This window comes from Pseudorasbora parva, chromosome 16 (assembly GCF_024679245.1).
Source record: "Pseudorasbora parva isolate DD20220531a chromosome 16, ASM2467924v1, whole genome shotgun sequence".
In the NCBI taxonomy this organism is placed as follows: Eukaryota; Metazoa; Chordata; class Actinopteri; order Cypriniformes; family Gobionidae; genus Pseudorasbora; species Pseudorasbora parva.
In genome coordinates, this window is record NC_090187.1 from 5,536,909 (window position 1) to 5,560,654 (window position 23,746).

General features: G+C 39.2%; 1 protein-coding gene across 1 annotated transcript in view; it reads right to left on the reverse strand.

The window, feature by feature from the left end:
- The window catches only part of ap2m1b (adaptor related protein complex 2 subunit mu 1b), a 24,772-nt gene extending 2,211 nt beyond the window's left edge, over positions 1-22,561 (reverse strand). The window contains exons 1-12 of the mRNA XM_067420384.1: positions 22,290-22,561; positions 19,951-20,065; positions 14,212-14,477; positions 11,168-11,250; positions 10,933-10,938; positions 9,952-10,087; positions 9,207-9,351; positions 6,640-6,654; positions 4,684-4,803; positions 4,455-4,590; positions 4,253-4,350; positions 1,037-1,148 (exon numbers count right to left, since the gene is read on the reverse strand). Of these exons, the coding sequence (XP_067276485.1) occupies positions 1,037-1,148; positions 4,253-4,350; positions 4,455-4,590; positions 4,684-4,803; positions 6,640-6,654; positions 9,207-9,351; positions 9,952-10,087; positions 10,933-10,938; positions 11,168-11,250; positions 14,212-14,477; positions 19,951-20,024 (1,191 nt within the window). The 5' untranslated portion in view covers positions 20,025-20,065; positions 22,290-22,561. The remainder of the gene's footprint in view (positions 1-1,036; positions 1,149-4,252; positions 4,351-4,454; positions 4,591-4,683; positions 4,804-6,639; positions 6,655-9,206; positions 9,352-9,951; positions 10,088-10,932; positions 10,939-11,167; positions 11,251-14,211; positions 14,478-19,950; positions 20,066-22,289) is intronic.
- Positions 22,562-23,746: the final 1,185 nt, after the last annotated feature.

Here is a 23,746-nt window from a genome sequence, read left to right on the forward strand (position 1 = left end):
GTTAATGGAGGGACAGAAAGCTTTCGGACAAATTTGTGTTCTGAAGATGAACGAAAGTCTTTCGGGTTTGGAACAACATAACGGTGAGGAATTAATGACCGAATTTAAATTAACTTAAACTATCCCTTAAAAAAGACAGAATATGCTGCTGTAGAATAATTTCAGAACATCCTGAATAAGAAGTGTGTTTAACCCTCTGGGGTTCTTCGGTCATTTCTGACCCGAATTTTTTTTTGAAAGAAATGTTAAAAATCGTAGCTTCATCTGAATGGTACGAAACTTGGTGAGGGTATTGGTACTTGGTATATGGACAGAAAAAAAAATTGGGGACAGGATTGGAAAAGTCTAAGTGGTCGTAAAAAAAATAGTCACACTCGGGGCCTTCGGGTCAAAAAAGACCCCCATAGGAAATGAATGGGAAATTGGCAAAAATATGAAAATACAGAGTTTTTTGTGCATATAATCTACAAATCAGCCAGGATGCAGAAAAAAAGGACTCAACAGTGAAGGGGTGAATCTCTAAAACATCAAGAGTGCAAAACAGACAAACAAAAACTCACACACACACACACACACACACAGGTTCTGTAATGCACTCTAGTGGTAAAAATGTGCTATTGCGTGATAAAAATGCTCACTGTGTCCACCAGATGGCACCAATCAAATAAAAAAAAATGCTTTCATGAGGCCTAGGCTTGACTCTAAAATGAAATACAGCTTTAATAAAAAAAGAAAAAAAAAAAAAAAAAAATTCTATTATATTCAATGGGAAAAAATGGGTCATAATTATTGCATAAATATTATTTATAAATCATAAAATTATCTCAAAACACCAAAAAAGAAAAGAAAAAATATTATTGAACAAAAATATATTTCATTGATTTTACTCAATTTTTTTTTTTTTTATTCCCGACCTCCGGGTCCTTTTAGACCCGAAGGTCCTGAGTGTGACCCATAAATGAAGAACCCCAGAGGGTTAATGTCAATATCTGCATTGTGTGTGAAAGAGGTTGGGGCTCTTCAGATTCAAGCTGACCTCAAAGTTCATGGAGATGGGAGGACGAGCCCACTTCTTTTTGTCATTAGTGGGTAGCAGCTCAATCTCAGCGCTTATCTGAGACTCCTTCATACCAGCCATTCGCTTGATCCTAAAAAGAACCAACAATGAAAATCAGCTCACAGGTCATTGATATTCAACACCTTTTTAAACAATAAATTCACATGGCTTTGCTAGTTCCTCATAAGTATTTCTATTATCATTTTAAATTGGACATGAAATGAAAATTCACCCAATTTTCTAATAGCATGTTATAGATGTTGGTGTGAAAATGATTCATGTACATTTAATTTTTTAAGAAAACTGACCTCGTAATTTTTATCAAAATATCATAACTGGATCTTCTTGTGAAAATGTATGTGGAGTTAGAATCTCTTGAAGCATAAATACCTTTTGGTCCCAAAATAACACAAACTACGACTTTATTCAGCATTGTCTTCTCTTCCATGTTTGTTTTCAATCAGCGAACAAAGATTCAAACGGTCATGAATCAGCGCATTGATTCATGATTCGGATCGCCAATGTCACGTGATTTCACATGAATCAATCCGCTGATTCATAATCTTTGTTCGCGGTCAAACACGGAAGAGAAGACAATGCTGAATAAAGTCGTAGTTTGTGTTATTTTTGGACCAAAAGGTATTTTTGATGCTTCAAGAGATTCTAATGAACTAACTGATGTCTCATATGGACTACTCTGATGATGTTTTTATTCCCTTTCTGGACATGGACAGTATAGTGTACATACACTTTCATTGGAGGAACAGAAAGCTCTTGGTCTAAATATAAAATATTTTAAACTGTGTTTTGAAGATGAACGGAGGTCTTACGGGTGTGGAACGACATGGAAGCAAGTAATTATTGAAAGAATTTTAATTTTTGGGTGAACTAATCCTTTAAGTTTGAATATTTTTCATTAAAAAAAATAAATAACTACACTGTTTATTTTGGGGTCAGTAAAAATGTTTATATTTTTGCAAGAAGACTACGAGAATGATGTGAGTTTGCTTTTTTCCAGATCTCACTCCCTAAGGAATTGAATTGGGTTGCTAGGCAACGTGGGGGAGCGGACGCTGGCGTCTGTTTGCCGCTTCTCCACCCACAAATCATGTTACTGTACTATTGCTATTGCTGGCAGCCACTGAGAGGACGTTGTTCGTCACTTCGCTGTTTTCCACCGCTTCTCTGATGTTTATGTTTGAATTGCTGCGGTTGGTTTGGGTTTGAAGGACATTTGATGTTGCTCGCCGCGTCTGCTTACTGGTGGTCTCCCTCGGGCTTGAGGTGCATGGTGGCTGAAGTTTGCACCGGCATGGCATGATGTTGGGATGTTCCGCTTCTCGGCTGCGCCGCTGTTCCGTCTTGCATTGCAGCCGTGGAGCAAATGTTCTGCCTCCTGCATGGTGCTGTGGCGATCCCCACCGTCTGAATTGTCATGAAGACCCATCATCTGGTCTTCAGCTGGTCTTCATGCCTCGACAACGTCATCAGGACACTGCCGCTAGGAGAAATTTAAAATATGGAGTGGACCACAGTGTGCTGCAGAGATAACAGAGACTTCCACCATCAGCTCTGTTTCTGTTCACCATCAGCTCTGTTTCTGTTCACCATCAGCTCTGTTTCTGTTCACCATCAGCTCTGTTTCTGTTCACCATCAGCTCTGTTTCTGTTCACCATCAGCTCTGTTTCTGTTCACCATCAGCTCTGTTTCTGTTCACCATCAGCTCTGTTTCTGTTCACCATCAGCTCTGTTTCTGTTCACCATCAGCTCTGTTTCTGTTCACCATCAGCTCTGTTTCTGTCCACCATCAGCTCTGTTTCTGTCCACCATCAGCTCTGTTTCTGTCCACCATCAGCTCTGTTTCTGTTCACCATCAGCTCTGTTTCTGTTCACCATCAGCTCTGTTTCTGTTCACCATCAGCTCTGTTTCTGTTCACCATCAGCTCTGTTTCTGTCCACCATCAGCTCTGTTTCTGTTCACCATCAGCTCTGTTTCTGTCCACCATCAGCTCTGTTTCTGTCCACCATCAGCTCTGTTTCTGTTCACCATCAGCTCTGTTTCTGTTCACCATCAGCTCTGTTTCTGTTCACCATCAGCTCTGTTTCTGTTCACCATCAGCTCTGTTTCTGTTCACCATCAGCTCTGTTTCTGTTCACCATCAGCTCTGTTTCTGTTCACCATCAGCTCTGTTTCTGTTCACCATCAGCTCTGTTTCTGTTCACCATCAGCTCTGTTTCTGTTCACCATCAGCTCTGTTTCTGTCCACCATGAGCTCTGTTTCTGTCCACCATCAGCTCTGTTTCTGTCCACCATCAGCTCTGTTTCTGTCCACCATCAGCTCTGTTTCTGTTCACCATCAGCTCTGTTTCTGTTCACCATCAGCTCTGTTTCTGTTCACCATCAGCTCTGTTTCTGTCCACCATCAGCTCTGTTTCTGTTCACCATCAGCTCTGTTTCTGTTCACCATCAGCTCTGTTTCTGTCCACCATCAGCTCTGTTTCTGTTCACCATCAGCTCTGTTTCTGTTCACCATCAGCTCTGTTTCTGTTCACCATCAGCTCTGTTTCTGTCCACCATCAGCTCTGTTTCTGTCCACCATCAGCTCTGTTTCTGTCCACCATCAGCTCTGTTTCTGTTCACCATCAGCTCTGTTTCTGTTCACCATCAGCTCTGTTTCTGTTCACCATCAGCTCTGTTTCTGTCCACCATCAGCTCTGTTTCTGTCCACCATCAGCTCTGTTTCTGTTCACCATCAGCTCTGTTTCTGTTCACCATCAGCTCTGTTTCTGTCCACCATCAGCTCTGTTTCTGTTCACCATCAGCTCTGTTTCTGTTCACCATCAGCTCTGTTTCTGTTCACCATCAGCTCTGTTTCTGTTCTGTTTTCTGTGTTGGTTGATTGTTTGTAGTATTCTATATTTTTACTTGTCATTAATTTTTTTGTTATTTTTTCCCCCCTTTGTTGCACTTTGAGATTCTTCGGAATGAAAAGTGCATTATAAATAAAATCTATTATTATTATTAAGGAGAAGGGTAAAATGAAGTGAACATTTTGAGGGTAATGTGAGAATGGTGATTACTTTATCCCTGAAACAAATGTCTCACCATCTGCACTGGGCAGAAATTTGTCAAAACAGATGCAAATGAAGATAATGAACTTGTACAGGTTCTAGAGGTAAAAATCAAGCCGTACTTCCAAACAATGGCGTTCTCACTGGCTTTGTACTTTGCTTTTCCCTTCATACAGATGACCTGAACCCCACTGGTGTTGAGTGGAGTAGGAATGCGCACCTGTAGAAACACACACACATGATTTACACAACATGTACAACCAATATAGCACCTCTATCGGCCATTTTAAGACTAATGAAGGTTATTTCTGTGATTAGTCTCACCTCTATCTTCTGTGCCAACAGGGAAGGCTTGAAGTTGGACTTGATCACCACCTTCACCTCCAGCTTGGTACGGCCCACCTCTCGGACTAATGGGATGACGCGGAAGGGCAGGATGATGTCTTTAGTGGTGCGGTACCTGAAACAAGGGCACTGTCATTGTGAGCTTGTGTCTGTTACACGGCACAGTCATACATGCACACACACGCACACGTACACACACTTCACTAACCTCATGAGCTCATACTCTCCATCGGGAGGGATGAAGCTAATACTGCGCTCCGAGTCAAACTTGCTGAGACGGACACACTGGTGGAACGTGCAGTCATCGATCGCAATGGACTGTTTTCCACTGCAGCAGAGGACACAGAGAAGAGAAACACAACAATGAAGCAATGAACAAAAACTCCAGAGACACACACACACACACACACAACTCAGGGGTGGGCGGCATGACAGTAGAAAAGTGTCAACTGGTAGAGATTTTGATATAACGCAAGACATATATTTAGATGGCTATTGGTGAGAAAGGCTACTTTATGTATTTAAGCAAAGTAAACAAGTGAAAGCTTGATTAAGATGTGTTAGGCACTATATAAGGTGGGCTTTACATGGTTTACGTTGTCAAGCAATCTTGCAACTTGGTGCATTAATGGAGATTTTAATTGATTACAGCTTTGAATGTGGCTCATCCAATCAGAATTTAGAGTCAAATTTGTTTTGTGTACTTGTGTTGTATAATGTGACATCAGTTTGTTACAATACCATAGCCGAGTACATGTCCAAGATCTAAATAATGTGAAAATTAATCAGATTTAGTATCTTACATTCAGTGAACTATCCAAAAACATGTCTTATTTAATATCTAAACCAGTTTACTTTATTTAAAGGTGTCCTTGTTACAGTGTACTTTATTTTTTTAGATAATATGACTAATAATATGACTGTACATTTTACATTTAATATTAACTGATAACATGCACTGACTATAGAATTAGGGTTAGGAATAGGGTTTGCTTTTTGTCTAGTTGCAAGTATATGTAACGTGTAACAAGGGCAATTCTAAACCATTTTCATTAAAGATAACTACCATTTCAAAAGTTTTGGGGTCGATAAAAAGTATCTTCTGCTCACCAAAGCATTTTTTAATCAAAGAAAAATCGACTAAAATACCCTAATATTATTACAATTTAAAATAACTATTTTCCATTGTAATATATTTTAAATGTAATTTATTCCAGTGATGCAAAGCTGAATTTTCACCATGATTACTCCAGTTGTCAGTGTCACATGATCCTTCAGAAATCATTATAATATGCTGATTTGTGGTTTAAAAAACATTTCTTATTATTATCAATGTTGAAAACATTTGTGCTGCTTCATATTTTGTAGAAAAGGATACATTTATTTGTTAGGATTAAATAGAACAAATTCAAAAGAAGTTTATTTGAAATCCTTTGTAACATTTGAAATGTCTTTACTGTAACATTTGATTAATTTAATGCATCCTTGCAGAGCAAAAGTATTAATTTCTTGAAAAAAAAGAAGAAGAAAAAAGAAATTAAAAATGTACTGACCCTTACACTTTTGAACGGTAGTGTATATTATGATTATGATATATATATTATAATATGTACATTTAGTAGACTATGAAAGATTTTGGTCATACCGCCAACCTCTATTACCCATAATGCACATCATGTCTTCTCTATTGCCATTATGTTGGGAAGGATGTTTGCTTCTAGCACTGTGACCACAACAAAACTGCAAGGTTTGTGATTTTCCGACACCAGATTAGAAGAAAGAAAGCATTATGCTGTGGTCAGAGCCAAGGAGGGGAGGCGTTTGAGGGGTCACAAGAAAATATATCAACTTTACACAGACTCTAATGAGAGCGGCTATCAGTTCAGGTCAGAGGTTCCTCAGTAAAACAAGACAGGGGAAAGACTGTCGGTATGAGACGACATAAATGAACTAAAGAAAAGGCTAGGCTACTTCACAGAGCCGCTAAACACCTCACTTACATACTTCTTCACATATCAGGAGGAAAAGGCAGTGTCATCCATGCAAAAAGATCATCTTTATTGAGATGTTTGATGGCATGACACAAAGACAGCTGACAAACGGCTAAGACATGACTGAGTGAAGGTGATAGGTCAGGTGATGTCCGGAGTGAGAGTTACGCTACCTGCCTCCCAACTCACTGAAGTCCAGCGGGAGAGAGGAGAGAGGCACACAAATCAACAGAAAAAAAATAGAGCTAAAACAAACGGCACCTCAGAATAAAACATTCCTCAATAAAGATAAATACCTACCAGCACAAAAGACAACAGGGGGAGAGTGAGACTATGACGGTGTGTTACAGAACATAATGGAACCAGGGAGAATGAATTTGGTTCACGTGAGACTTCCTGTAATTATCGTGTCCAAATGTTCTGCACATCTTACCTTACAGCACTTTTGTTTTCCTGGGTGCTCATAAGGCTTTATCATATAAGAGTATGCTGAGGAGGATGCTATAATCAAAGTATGATTATAGCATAAGCTATAAATAATTTAGTCAACAATGTGACGCACTTTCAAGTAAAAAAACATTCAACAGGATTTTATCAGTCAGGACAATTGAAAGTCCCTGTTCTTAGATGTTACACACTTATAGGAATGCCCACCTGGAAGGCAAAATAAAATTTTATCTGCTTCCCACTAGTTATTCTCACCAGGTTTGTACTAATGTACTAAACAAAAGACCAGTAGCCGTCACCTTACTGATCATGCATACTATTTACAGGCAAGCAGATGCACACAGAATATGAATGCAACACTAACTTCCCATAGAAAACCATTAGAAGAAAGTGATTAATATGGCTTAATGCTTTTAGAGGATCTTAAAGATTAGAGGACCAAATTCAGTACACAACTAAGTAATAAAACATGCTATGCACAGGTAACCAAATCAACCCAACAGTTCAAGTTTCAAGTTTAGCATTTTCCAATAGAAAACCATAATAAATAAAAATCTTAAAGCTGTCATGAACTGGCTTTTTTTCTTTTTTTTATACTGTTGTCTGAGGTCAACTAATGACGTTTGTGTGATTTTTACATTAAAAAAAACACTGGTTTTGAGGCCGTCTTCTGAACGCTGGGCTTTGATGGGCGTGTCACTGGAAACTTGGAAGTAAACGCCCACGGCTAGGATTGGATAAGATTTGCATATTTAATGAGCTTAAGCTCCGCTGTCATATCTGGCCCCTATCAGCTCACATGAGGGAGGGAATGTTTTGAAAGCGGCAACTGCAAAGATTCTCTCGACCACAGAGCTTGTAAACGTCTTTATCAAGCAAACACAATGATTTATATGATTGGAATATTATTTCTGTATAACATGGCCCACAGGATCGGTAGATAGATGCCTGAATTTCAGAATTTCTGCCGACGGGCGTACGTTTTGGTAGCCCATCTGGAAAACACACAGCCTGCAGACTACTATTACTACATATAAAAAAGACGTTTTACTCACATAAGTTTGTTGCACCATTCCTGTCGGATCCAATATAGAAGGCACAACATTGTGTCAGCAAATCCAGCACTTGAGGCTTGTTTACAAACGATTCCGCAGTGAAATGAAGCGAACACACAAACGTTCTTCCTCACCTGAGCTGGAACTTCATTAAAAATAAATGAAGTATCACATTCCTAATATTATGACCCGAAGGATGCTTATGCAGCGACTGTTCTTCCGCAATATCTTGCGATCTTCTTACACGTTTATTGCTGCTGGCTAGTAATCCGAACAGCGCCATGACTCGGTGGGCGGGACTACTGGATTAGACGTGCTGTAGAGGCGCGATTCGTCGCGCGATGATGTAAGAATGAAGCACAGGACCGTTTTCTGGGCCTGGTGTCTATAAAAGCTTTACTTTGACTAAAAATGAAGTTTTCAGCTCTGAAACTTACAGGATAATCTTATATTACCATGACCTTTTATATATCAAAAGCTCAAGGGAAAGTTGATTTCTCAATTCATCACCCCTGTACAATTTAACGTTTAATATTCATACTCTGAATTCATGTGCTTGCCTTTATATAGTATGGATCAATAAAGTGTACATTGAGTTTGATCTTATAATATTCATCATCATCTTAGTACATTAGGTCATGTTAAGTGTTTTTCACGTATAGCGTTTTAGAATGTTCCACTGTTTTTAGTGATGCTGCAGCAAGAACTGTATACAGATTGCAAATGCTCAAAACTTGCAGTCCGTTCACATATCTTTGTTTTTTGATCTAAATATTTGTAGCTTGGAACACATGGAAAATTGACAGGCCTGTGCTACAGTTCTGTGAATGTTTTGCCCTCGGGGTCTCTGTGCCAGTCACGTGACTAAAAACTATAATAGGTGGTTGGAGGGGAGGGATTGAAAAATATATCTGAAAATATATTTTTTGCAATATCAGCAGTGCAGTCACTCCTAGTTCCGGTTCTCAAATGTGGTTTTGTGAACCTCTAGGGGCTCATGATAGAACTGCACAAGGTTTGTGAGAGGGATACAAATGCTATTAAATGCAAGTAAATTTAATTTTAAAAAAGTTGAATTTTGAAATGTTTAAACTTTAAATTTAGAACACTTTAATTTGACCATATGAGGAGTTATTATATGGCAATTAATAAATAAGTTTTAATAAAAAAAACTCTAGTTCAATGGTTTACTCACCACAGCAGCCCTCACATTTCCATACGAGTGTCATCCAACTCACCTCTTGCCCGTCTCATCAGTAGTGCCACCTTTGCCCTGCTTGTCGATGACAATCTTGTCGTTCATGCCAAACTTGCACTCTGGCATTCCACTCAGGTAGCTCTTCATCACCACACGCCCTGACACATGGGCACTCAACACCTGACCTGCACACAAAGACACAGAATACAATCACTATTGCCACAGCCTGTAGCCCAAAACTTGTTGCCCACTGAAGCAAAGCAGGGTTGGGCCCGGTCAACATCTTGATGGGATACTTCCTGGGATAACTAGTTAGCTGCTGGAAGAGGTGTTAGTGAGACCAGCAGTCTGTGTGGGTCCTAACGCCCCAGTATAGTGATGGATGAGTGACAATTTCCTCCATTTTGGCCATTAGGTCTCCAATTAATCCTTATTGACTGAATTGGCGCTCTCTCTCTCACACTCTCACACTCTCACACTCTCACACTCTCACACTCTCACACTCTCACACTCTCTCACTCTCTCACTCTCACTCTCTCACTCAGCTGGTGTGTGGCGAGCGCACTAAGTGGATGCTACACATTGGTGGTGGTTGAAGAGAGGTTTGGGTGTACAGCAGTACATATCAAAACGCTACATAAATGCCCAACCTCCCCAACCACCCATCATCCACTCACGTGCAGTTTCGTTACACAGTGATGGATGATAGTAAAAGGAGTAGTGCTGTAATTCTCAACCATGAATCTACTATAACTATTTGGCCAGTAGAAGACAGCAACACTCACCCTGCGGTGACATCAGCAAGTTCACACTTTCCAGTACATCCAGGAAGAGTTCATTGCGGCGATATTTGATGCCTTCACGTCTCCAGCCGATCTGGCCTGTGACCTGACTGGTAATCTGAGACTGCTCCTCTTTTGTCTGAGAAGTATAGCATGCAAGAAAAACATTAGCACAGCCAAAAAACAAGCCAGATGTTTTGTATATTACCCATTATGCACTGTCATAGGAAAACATCAGTAAAAATATAAATGCGAGGTATAAATCACTGCAGGGATGACACTTTTGCAGGCCAAAACCTGGAAACAAGTGATTATTTAAGCACTTCTGGCTCCACCAGCCTAATGTCAATGCGTATGTTGAATGGGTTTTTGGTTAAATTAAGTAACTTCTGTCATGAACACAAGCTAAAATCTTGTGATATTTTTTAAAGCTTCTAAATGGGACTCCAGAGTTTGTCGGGACATTAAACATCACACCGAACAGGTAAACTCATCTAATCACAAGATGTTTTCACAACCTCACTGTGTTTAGAATCGGCTATTGCAAACTATTATAACTTGACCTTTCAGGGAATGTTTTTTAAATAAAAACTGAGTTGACGGAAGCTTAATGGTGGTGATGCTGAAATCCCGTGACCGTAGCTTGGTTTGTTCGTAGACTGTGTTTGGCTTTTTACTTTTGGCAACTGTATTTAGGCTACAAACTTCATAAAAGTTTTGTTTTAAGATGTTAACTTAATTTTTTTCCCTAACCGAAGCTCATTAACCGATCTTTTTAACATAATCAACAGAGCATGAAGATTCACACATTGTCACATAACACCTTGCTTAACTTTTTTTTGTGTGTGTGTGTGCAATAATTAAAAAGCCAATGGGAAATGTGGGTTTTATTGAGGGAACCAGAATGATCCCAACTTCCACGATGGCCTACAAAAATGCCACAACTGCAGCTCTCTATAACTGTAAAAGAATAACTGTGCTTACATGATGCTGGGCGCAGTGAGTGACAGGTCATCAGTCACATGGTGAGCGGTGATGTGAAGACAAGGGGGTGTCAGAAACATTAACACAGTTCAGTTTCAACATGCTTCAGTAAAGGCTGTGCTCCATAAATCCAGATTTTCACACTTCTGCTACAGGTACATTAATAGTGTCCATTTTCATAAAGCATATTAAAAAACTAAATGAACCACATGCTGGTGTGTCAAGTAGAACATACCTGGCTCTTGATACCCTGTTGAGTAATGAAGGTCTTCAAGGCTCCGGTCTCTGAGTTCTGGGGGTACCCAAAATCCAAAATTTCTAAAGTGAGGGCAAAGAGACAAACTATGAGTATGTGTTGAATTAATACAGCAGCATTGCTTTACAGCAGGGATGGGCAAACTTATTCCTGGAGGGCCACCGTCCTGCAGTTTAGCTCCAACCATGATAAAACCTGCCTGGAGCCTTCTCAAAGCCACTAGATGACAAGCCTGCAGCCATTAGCAAAAAAAGCATAACAGCTTATGCTAACTTTGCGGCTGCCAGTACACAGGAAAGGAGACCAGAGGCTGTTTTTTTTTAATGGAAGTCAATGCAGAAGTGGCTTCACTATACAGAATAAACCGCTTTTGTTATTTAAATCAATCGACTACCTGTCTGCTAATTTTCAACATGTTTTATGCTAAACAATGTTTGTTGGGAACGATATGTAGATTTTACTGATAAAAAGTTTTTCATAAAACAAGGCAGTTTTCATAAAAAAAAAATTGTTTAATGTAAACAAAAAAATAAGTTATTTCTGTTGCTGCCAGGTTAGTCTGTGTAATAATTTGACTGCGGTGCCCCTAATGACGATGCTATAATGCTTTTTAATGAATGAAGATAAAACAATAACATAATTCACGAATGAAGTATTAAATTACAATGAAGTGTAGTGTATTCTTACAGTTTTTTTTTCTTCTCAGAAAAGCACATTTCAAAAGACCAGCACGATAATCCATGAGAAACTAATTAAAGTAAAATGTAACTGACTGTCATAAAATTGTCACTGCCATTACACGATAGGCTGAGAGGTGCTACACGTGATCCACGTTAGCCGTTGCCCTCTCCAATGGTAAGAGATCCAGACCCTCTCATCGCCCTATATTAAGACAATCTCTGGCCTTCTTATAACCCTAAAGGCATTGATTGTCTGGTTCAGATGCGTTTGATTAGGGTTTGAGCTAATTTAAACAGCGGCCCTACAGGACATCGGCCAGCAGGACAGCAGCCCAACAGGACCAAGTTTTCCAATTCTTGCTCTACGAACTCCAGGAATTCAAGAGTTTTGAGCTTTAAGCCCATGTCTGTTAGCATATCTGTTGGTAATCTTTAGGCACCTCACAATCTGATCCAATTCTAAGGGGCACACAAAGTACTTTTAAAACAATTACAAATTTAAACAATTGTGTGTTAAAAATGTTTAACTGACTAAATATAGCTTCAAAACATACAAGTAAAGAGTAAATAATAGAGGAACAAAGAAACTATTTAAAGCAATAAAAAGAGTGCTTTATGTATCTGAACGTTTTCCTGTTAGGATCAATGAGTGAATTTTCTTTCTCAGCTTTTTTTAAATCTAAAAGGACATATTCACACTAACGCACAGAATCAGATCTCCTTTGACAGATCAGATGTTTTGTCCTGTCTGTCTAATCCCTTAAGACATAACTAGCTGTGTTTACATTAATTTAGTGATAAAAGCATTTTGAGATGCAAGTGCATTTAGCTCATTACTTCTCAAAGCCAACGTGAGCATTTGAAACTGCATAAATGACATCTTCATAAAGCATTTTTTATGGATAACACTGAAATGTCGACACATTTATCTATAACAGGGCAAAGCATGTGAAGCCTGTGATGGCCCTTGTAATTCATTTCAATCTTATCATACTTTATAGAAGATTATTTTACGGAAGGTTTAGGGGGGTGTGTGTGTGTGGTGGGGGGGGGGGGGGGCTCTTCTGTGTCACCGTGCATCTGCGGTTATTGTAGAGGAACAAAGAAACTATTTCTTTGAGATGCAGTGTACTCATTTATATTGAACAGCCTTTGTTTCAGGAAAATGTAAATAATAACTTAACATTTAAATAATATAATAACATTTATTATTATTATGATGATTATTTATATTTTCATAATACGATTAAAACAAAATGTAAGATTCAATTATAAATCCTGTTGTAAGTAAAAGACAACTGTTTCCTCATTTTTTGTTCTTTTAAACTAAATTGCATCAAATCATATTTGATATATGTTCCCAACAATCACAGGCTGGAATTTATTTTCAAAATGTGCCATTATTGCTTTCATCCAGTGTAAAGTCTGTCAAGTGAGGTTTTATAGGGAATGGATTAAGGGAAGTAGCTGGCTACTGTATTGGCTGTCAAAAAAAGGTTAAAGGTGCAGTGTGTAAGTTTTAGTGGCATCTAGCAGTGAGGTTGTGAATTGCAATCACCCACTGCTCACCCCTCCGTTTCAAAGCACATTGAGAAGCTACGATGGCCGACACAAGACAAAGGTATTGTCCCCTGAGACAGCAGAGAGTGACTAGCGCTCTGTAGAGAAGTTTGTCCGTTTAGGGCTACTGTGGGAACATGGCGATGCAAAATGGCGACTTCACTGTAAGGGGATCTGCGGTGTTTGTAGATAGAAATGACTTATTCGATGGTAATAAAAACATAACAGTACATTATGTAAGGTCTTTATACACCACTGAAAACATAGTTATGTATATTATATTGCATTTCTGTCAATAGAGCCTCATCTGCACTTTTAAGGTTATGGTACAATACAATCAGTCATTACACGCAGTTCTGTAAAGCTGCTTCATAGCTGAAATTGAAGGAATTTCATAGTTGATAAACTTCGCAACATTGACACTGTTATTTTGTTTATTACTGTGAAGCTGCATCTGTATTGTGTGAAGCCCTATATAAATAAAGGAGACTTGATTTGAGCTCATATGTATACAGCATCCATCTCAGTGAGCACAGGCGAGGTCTGTCTGTCTGTGCAGTTTTTTCTTTAGGCTTCGATTTTCTCATCAACAGTTCATAAAAATCAAAACCTAAAAAAACAACAGCACAACAGTTGCGGGAGAGCTCGTGGCTGGAACTGGCAAAGAAGAGAGCTGCAGTATAATCAATGTTACAGTCAAGCAACACAGAGGTAATTATCTTTTTACTATGGTAATAATAATGTAAGGATAATTCTGCTGAATGGAGAAGGGAGTCATCGTACCGTCTAGAAGCTCGTAGATCAACACAAAGTTGTTCTTGATGTTCTCCTCGCTGATCTTGCCGAAATAGGCGGTCATGACGTCACACATCTTGTAGAGGAACTCGAACACCATGGCTGCGTTGACATTCTGCTTGGTTACGGCAGCCAGCCAGATGTTGGATCTCTTGACGTGGAAGAAGCTGGTACGGGCGATGTTGGTGACAGGCGAGCGTACCTGCTGACGCGCATGGATCACGTTCACGCGGAACGCATCCACTGCATTCCTCCTAAAGACATCAGGATGGTGTAGATTTATTTTTAAATAATTGTTGGGTTAATCAACTAATAATTTACAGATCACTTGAAAATATTAGTTGCAGCCTAATTAAACATCTGGGCTGGTCACTTAAAAGTTGTTAATTCCAATGAAAGCAGCAATCCACTAAATACCTCAAAGTTTTGGTGTCAAAAACTCAACTACTGAATGCAGGAAGCACAACGCTATAGCTCTACTCCAAAACATGTGAGCTGCCCCACTACAAACATAAGAAACTACTTTCCAAATCAATATCTTTACTGAACTGACACCTTGTAAGTGACTGATTGGAACTCTACAGCAACACATACAGTGGGTACGGAAAGTATTCAGACCCCCTTAAATTTTTCACTTCATTATATTGCAGCCATTTGCTAAAATCATTTAAGTTAATTTTTTTCTTATTAATGTATACACAGCCCCCCATATTGACAGAAACACACAGAATTGTAGACATTTTTACAGATTGCAGAATGTGGATATCCCTGTAATTGGCCGCATTCATCTTTCCCTCGATTGCAACCTGTCGTCCTGTCCCTGCAGCTGAAAAACACCCCCACAGCATGATGCTGCCACCACCATGCTTCACTGTTGGGACTGTATTGGACAGGTGATATTTTTCTCCACACATACTGCTTAGAATTAAGGCTAAAAAGTTCTATATTGTTCTCATCAGACCAGAGAACATTATTCCACACCATTTTGGAGTCCTTCAGGTGTTTTTTTTTAGCAAACTTTCATGTGTCTTGCACTGAGGAGAGGCTTCCGTCAGGCCACTCTGACATAAAGCTCCAACTGTTGGAGGGCTGCAGTGATGGTTGACTTTCTACAAATTTCTCCCATCTCCCGACTGCATCTCTTGAGCTCAGCCACAGTGATCTTTGGGTCCTTCTTTACCTCTCTCACAAGGCTTTTCTCCCCCAATAGCTCAGTTTGCATGGACAGCCAGCTCTAAGAAGGGTTCTGTTCATCCCAAACATCTTCCATTTAAAGGGGGGTGAAACACTCAGTTTCAGTCAATCTCATGTCAATCTTGAGTACATATCAAGTAGTATTGCATCCTTCATATCTCAGAAAAGTCTTTAGTTTAATTATATTTATAAAAGAAATATAGGCTGTACAGAGTCTTTCCGGAAAAAAACGAGCAACTGGAGGCGTATCGTGTGGGCGGAGCTAAAGAATGACGAGCGAGCACAAAGCGGTGACGTCCTCAAGCGTGGAGAAGAAAACGCTACCCTAAACAAACCATGGCTATCAATCAGATTCAGCTAATACAGATATGATCCAGAATCAGATCCGGAGGCTGAAATAAATTGAAACAGAAGCAACAACAGCAGGACGTCCGTCTCTAAGGTATGTACTGTATTTAGTGGCCTGTCAACATTTGTGTGTGTTTACTCGCAGTTTATGAGGACATGATTCGGTTTATGGACTATTGTATGCGACTAAACCTTAGCAGTAGCAAGCAAAACGGTTTTGCATGTCGGACTAGTGTAACGTTATACATAGAACAACAATGGAGTAACCGTTAGTGCATTTGAATGAAGAAGCACGCTTTGTGAGAACGTCCCCTAGCCTAGCTTTATGTTTGGGTGGTTTTCCAATAAACAAACTGACACCTATATTGGTCAGCAAATGTATTTAAACACACACCATAGATCGCATGCTCCATTGATAAATTAACTAACATTATACACGATCGTGTTGTTTACTGATGTTTACTCATGCGACGATAGCCAACAACAAAGCAGGACCGTGAACCTTTATCGCTGGGACCGCTCTGTCAAAAACACTTCTTTGGTAACTGTTGATTTCATGAAGTCCTGTGACAGCAGTGACCGTGGGTATCCACTTTTGCGATGCGACTGAAGCGTGATGTTGTGACTCTTCCCGTCATTTCTGCGTTCAAATCGGTTCAAATGCAGCGCTGCCTTCCCGGAATGCTGTGCTGAAGCGTTGAAGTCGCTTGATGTCACCCATAGGAATAAAGTGGAGCGCGGCGCGACAGACGTGTTGCACGGACAAGTGGATCTGCATCTGAGAGCAGTGTTTATGGGCGTGCATTTGCTCTTTCGCTCTAGTCACGTGCGCGCGCACCCTTCCGGGAGAAGAGCCCGTACAAGGACATTCCGCTCTATTGACGTCAAGCCGACCCATAATTGAAAAAAACTCTCCGAAACTTGTGAGAAACCGGAAGGAGTATTTTTGACACAGAAATACTCCATTAAACGTCCACTTAGTTTTTGAAACTTTGTCTATGTTTAGGATGGGAATCCAAGTCTTTAACAGTGTAAAAAGCTCAGTATGCATGAAACAGCATTTCACCCCCTAACCTTAGCCAGATCGGTGCCTTCTGTGCCACAATTGTCTCGAAGCTCTTCAGCCAGTTCCTTTGACCTCATGATTCTCATTTTCTCTGACATGCATTGTGAGCTATAAGGTCCTAAACAAATGTATTAATCTTTCCTAATCCAAGTCCAATCAGTATAATCAAACAGAGCTGGACTCAAATGAAGGTGGATGTTCACCATCTCAAGGATGATCAGAAGAAATGGACAGCACCTGAGTTAAAAATATGAGTGTCACAGCAAAGGGTCTGAATACTTAGGACCATGTGATATTTCAGTTTAATAAATCTGAAAAAAAAAGTCAAAAACAATGTGTTTTTCCTTTCAATATGGGGTGCTGTGTGTACATTAATGAGAAAAAAATGAACAAATATTTTTAGCAAATGGCTGCAATATAAAGAGTGAAAAATGTAAGGGGGTCTAAATACTTTCCATACCCACTGTATATAGATCCTAATGCAAATCACACAAGAAAGGTGATTTACAGTTGATTCCAATAGTATGGTATTAAGAAGTCTGGCATATTCACAAGAAGTCATACGCAGCAGGAACGAATCGGATTACACTTGATCACTTGACGAGATGGTGCAGGATTTGTTGTGCAGCACTGCCTCAGTGTCTAACAAATGTTTTGTTTTGTAGAAAACACGTTTAGGACCACCTGTGAATGTACTATTCACAGAGTACACACGATCACAAAAGTAAACTCAAGTGTGCATACAAATAATACCCTACATTTTGAAAGCGGCTCCCTGATGCATGCAAATATCTCCCAATATGAAAGCTATCTTAGGCTGGGCTGTGTAGTTGTAAACATCTCTTAGCTCTGTATCATGCTTGAAGAAATATTTGGTCTCTTTGCACTTTGAATATTGAGAGAGTACTTTGATTTTAGTTGCACTTATTTTTTGCACTTAATAAGACTAAGAGAAAACCAAGTCATTCTTATTTACTGTGATCAATTTGTGGAAAGGAGTTCTGTTAGGAGGTCAAAAGTTGTAGAAGCTCATAAATCATGTGCAGTTCTATGGTCTGAAGAGACGATCATACAGGAGAGAAGCCAGTCAGTTGAGTTGGCAAAACCCTTTACCGTGCTTGAGTATTGTTGTCTTTTACTGCATATAATAATTCATACTCAGAAATGCACCTGCAGGCTATTTTTCAAGTGATTCATTTCACCATTGAGGATTTCTTAAAAATACTGTGTAAAAATCTCGTCTTGTCTCCATCTCGTGTCTCGTCTCGTGAGCTAATGGTCTCATCGCACCCCTAATATGCACGGATGATTTGTTCGCAATAAGACCAATAAAATGCATTTAGAAAACAGACAGGCTGACTTTTCATTTCATGCCAACTTTAAATGCTGTCTAGGTAGGCAACTCACTAGGTTATAAAATCAACTTACGTTTAGCTTTAGTAGTTTTTACGCTACATACACGTTTTCAGCCCCTCTCCTCAGTCCCCTTTTATAGTTCCCTTTCCTCCAGGCACACACGACATGCACAAACACTGCAACTTCATCTAATGATCTCTCTTTCACATACAGCCCTGCATGCGTGCATGAACACACACTGCGACAGCATGAGTTGGCAGCGATGCACAGACCCACTGTATCCATAGCAACTCTTCTCTGAACAGACCACGACTGGTAGACGGTTGCCTGAATATTCCAGAGCGGCACTTCCATGCAATCAAATGACGTGTTCTAAAAGTCCTTTTTATTTGATCTCACTCTGCCCTTTCTCTATAAATCCCTACTGAAGGTGCAGGTGGGAAATAACACACAGGTGGACGTATAATAGCACCTTAACCTGTTAACTGTCACCCCCCTTTTTGAAAAATATATGAAAATTCACTATCCAAACTTAAATGGTTGTAATTCAAGAATGCTTTGGAATATAGACATAACTTTGGTCTCATTCTAAAGAAGACAGTCAGCAGATGATTGCTAAAGTGAAATCACTTCATGAAATTAAAGTATAATAAAGTGATGGAAGTTTAAATTTACTGTAAATCAAATATAGTGTACTATATATTTATTATTTAATATAAAAATATATATGTTACAAAATAATTTGTACTCTAAAATGCATTTTATTTCTGGAAAAATTACTCCGGTGACGCAAATATCGTCAATTTGCGTCATCGGAGGAATTTTTGGCCAGAGGCTAAAGACTACAGTCAGCAGAGGGAGCTATTTCCTCATGTTTTCAACTCGCATGGGGAGTGGGATCGCACTCACAGCTCAGCTCACAGCTGCATGCATTCATGTAAACGGATCGGCCGGCAGAGCAAAGTCAGTGTTTTAACTTCTCAAATTAATTCCTATTAAAAGTTAAGCTTCCAAAGGCATGAACTGAAAACGTGCCAGACTGAACGCGCGGAGAACTACTGCCGCGAGCGTGGACGCGTTTACCTCAGCTCTCATCATGAGAGCTCTTACCTCAGCGATCACTATGTGTAATCTTACTCCTGCTGCGTTTGTGACTCTCACTCAGCGGTTAAATCAAATTATATTGAACAGCCACGTTCAGTTTTTAATTGTAGTGTCTGTTCTCTAACTGAACTGATTTTATGAAGATGAACGCAGTGGTGGGAAAGTGATCAGTGATTCAGTAGCGGTGGCTTTGGGAATGGCCTCACAGGGCAGTGAAGCATTCTGGTAATTGTAGTCTTTCTTCCCCATGAGACAAAAATACATTTTCTGTCTTTTCTCAGTATTGAAGGCACCAAATTCTAAAATAATTTCACATTTCTACTACATTATTGACCCAGTTTAAATACAGATTCATCTTCTCAGCGCTGAAGTACCCCTTTAAATAAATGTTATAATATGAAACATGACGACACCCACAATCGGGGAAGAGCCCGCTAGAAGAATTTAGAGCACCGTTTACATGGTAACGCAAGGTACGATTTCAAAACGTAAGCTTTCGAATGATAACCTGCTAATATTAGATAAGTGGGCCAGTGACAGTTAAATGAGGATAAAGATGAGATATGAAAGATATGAGACATTTTTCCTGTTGAAGGAAAGACTAACATCTCATCAGCCAAAACACAACCTTACACATTTCACAAACCACACTGACTTACCCGATGTCATCACGGTAGACACGGGAGATCAGCACCTCACCCTTGTGGTTGTAGATGAAGAGTCCTCCGATCATGGTGGTGGTCTTGCTCAGTGGTCACAGGCCATTTTGAAAAACTGAATAAAGAGACAGAGCCAATCTGTCAGTTTGTGGAAGGAGAACTCACAAAAAAAGTTGTGTTAACACACCATAATAATATTTGTTGCACTGAAGTTTCAGTTTTTTTTTTAACTTGCTTTATTACAGGCTCTTGACTTAAAAAATGTTGTCCTAATATATTCTGTCAATTTTTTCACGTTTCACCAAACTTTTTTTTTGACAGGTTGCCGCGAAGACCTTTGAGTGTCTGTGTTCATGTTATGAACGTTTACTCAAATAAAACGGTAAATTCTCCACAGACTGTAAAAATAATGACGTCTGTGACGTCACCCATAGGATTCTGATAAACCGTTCTGAGCAAAGTAGACGAGCTGGCCTTTGGCATCTTGGCAATGCGTCATAGAACGTCAAACCCGGATAACAGAAAATGGGCAAAGAGGCAGGACGTGGGCGGAGCTGGGGTGACGATAAATGGCTAACCACTATATAAATATAATCTAAACCCATTCCACACTAATGGAAATGTTCTTTCATCAGATCATATGCAAGTGTGAATGTGATTAAAGGAATCATTCATCAAAAAATACTGGGAAGATCCAAGATAATATTTACTTAACTCCGATTGAATTTGGCTGAAAGAATACACTCGGCATATACACCAAGGATGGCTTGAGGGTGAGTAAATAATGGGGTCATTTTAATTTTGGGGTGAACCATTCCTTTAAGATCTGTAACAGAAATGTATAGCACTCAAGCCGTGCACACTATTTTTATGATTAAGCCTTTTCATTTGTGGAGCTGAACTGCACCACAATCATTCACTTTTTCTGCATGGAAAAGAGCAGCGTGGACATTCTGCAAAACATCTCCTTTTGTGTTCACTGGAGAGAGAAAAAATATTGTTTGTATTTAGAACGAGGATGAAAAAATTATGACTGAATTTTAAATTTTTACTTTGAGTGAATATCTTTAGAGCTTCAAGACCTCAGAATTACACACCGATGTACAAATCCTGCCTTCAAAACTCATTAGAGAGACTAATGCTTAAAGTGAAAGTTTCCAGGCACTAACACATTTATCTCTCAGAATGACCCCTGCCATCAAAAAAAGCGGAAAAATAACAGGAACGGATAACAGCTGTTGTAATTCTAGACCAACATGAACCTGAACATTATGTCACTGCAATGACTTATCTTTTTCGTTTAGCTGTTCCCTTCAGGGGTCGCCATAGCGAATCATCTGCCTCCATCTAGTCTTATCCTCTTCTCTCAGACCGACTACATTCATGTCCCCCTTCACTACATTACATCCATAAACCTCCTCTTTGGTCTTCCTCTTGACCTCCTGCCTGGCAGCTCTAACCTCAGCATCCTTTTACCAATATATTCACTCTCCCTCCTCTGAACATGGCCAAAGCATCTCATCCTGGACTCTCTAACTTTGTCTCCAAAACATCTCACAAGTGCTGTTCCTCTGATGTACTCATTCCTGACACTGCAATAATTTGAGTGATTTGTTTAATAATTTGATTTATTTATTTAAATATACAGTCAGTGTTTGTACACAAGATTACACTCGACTTGACAAAAACAGCATTAGGAATTGTCAATGGGACACCACCACAGTTCCAGTGCTTATGAATATATCTGAATATTCATAAGAACATGAATATTTTGATGATGATGATGTCATTTCTCAGATCTACAGCATCCATCATGGCTACTGGTGGAAAAATAGAAGAGTTCACACGGAAATGCTGACCAGGATATTATAATTATTTCCATTATTTACAATAATGATTTTACTAACGTTAGATATAGTTTATCCTTTCGCCGCATCCATCATGTTTGCGGACCAACCCACTGCGGACTGTCTCACCTCAAACACCACAAGACACTAATAAACAAACACATTCAGTTCACTCTCTGTATTATAGTCTTAATATGAAAAACACTATTATTTAATTTAAACGAAGACGAAATTGTGTAATGTAATGGTAGGTGAGGCTAGCCGAGGTTCTTCCCATTCAAACGCACAGACATCACGATTTTAAACGTATTACATTTTCTTTAAATAACGGATCAATTAATACACACACTATTCCTTTAGAATAGTCCCAATAGTGAATATAACGGGGGAAAAACCTCCGTGTCCGGCTAGTTTGCTGTTAAGCTAACTCACTAGCCCTGCTCGGTTGTCACGACTGACCGGACCGGTGAATTTACTCACTCACTCGCTCACCTCGGCGTGTCTGTCTCTGTCTCCCTCCGGACCGGACCGGTTCGGCTCAGCAGAGACAGATGTGCTCGGTTCTGATCGAATCTCGGAGTTATTGAATGTATTTGATGTTTCAGGCTGCGGTCACCGTTCACCCATGAATCCAAGATGTCGCCCGCTGCTCCCTCCCTCTCTGCAGCCGTCAGCTGACTGACACACAGACACAGACACACACACGTTGTTTATATTGCCGAATGCATTCTTCTTCTTCTTCTTCTTCTTCTTCTTCTTCTTCTTCTTCTTCTTTTCATTCTTTCTTTCTTTGCACTTAAAAAGTACATTCTGAGGGCACCCCGACGCTGAGATTATGTTATTTGCTGAACTCTAACCTTAAAGAGATATTCACCCAAAATGAAAATGATGTCATAATTACTCACCCTTATGTCGTTCCACACCCTTAAGACTTTCGTTTTTTTTTTTGTGTTTGTATTTTTTGGAAAACATATGAAGATCTTTTTGATGAAATCCACCCGAGAGCTCTCACATTCAAGGTCCAGAATGGTAGTAAGGCATCATTAAAGTAATCCATGTGACTCCGGTGGTTTAACTTCAAGTTTATGAAGGGACTCGAATGCTTTGCAAAATAATATATTATCCAAAGCGCGTTTACAATCCATACCACCTGGAGCTGTGTGGATTACTTTCTTTTATAATGGATGGATCTACTTTGTAGGCTTCAAATTTTGGGCTGCCAAAGGCAGCATTTTCCATTATAAAGCACTGAGCCAGGACATTTGTTAATATAACTCTTGATTGTATTGATCTGAAAGAAGAATGTCATACAGGGCTACACCTATGGCTTGAGATTAAAGTGGGGTATAATTTCAATTTTTGGGGTGAATTGGGCCTATCCCTTTAATTAATTAAATAATTACGTGATAAATCTTAGAATTAGAAGCATGCTTAATTGTATGTCCAATCTAAAAACTATTTTAAAAATGTACTTGTAGATAATACAATGTTAATTAAATAAAAAGCCACATTACAAATGTGTAGTTTTACAAATAAATGAATGACATCCAAGCTTCAATAGAAAATACATTTTATATAAAGTATATTTTTAGTTTTTCATAAATTCTTGTTAGTGACAGTATACTTTAACCATATTTCAGACAATAGAAGCACTTATGAAATGACATATAAAGATATGTATGAGCACTTCATGAGTACTATCTGCATTCTTAATTAGATTTAATATATATTTAAACTATAATACATTTTAAGTTCACACTTAAGTGTAAATCTTCTAAAGTATATTATTTCTACAATTACTCTTTTTAAAAGTATGCCAGAGTGCACTTCTTTAACGTTAAAGTGTTGTGTATTTTTCCAATACTAGATTGGATCTAACTCCAGATGTGTGTGTGATGAAGGAGTTTTTCACTGTGATTGATGATGCTTCATCTAGTCAAATGAAGGGT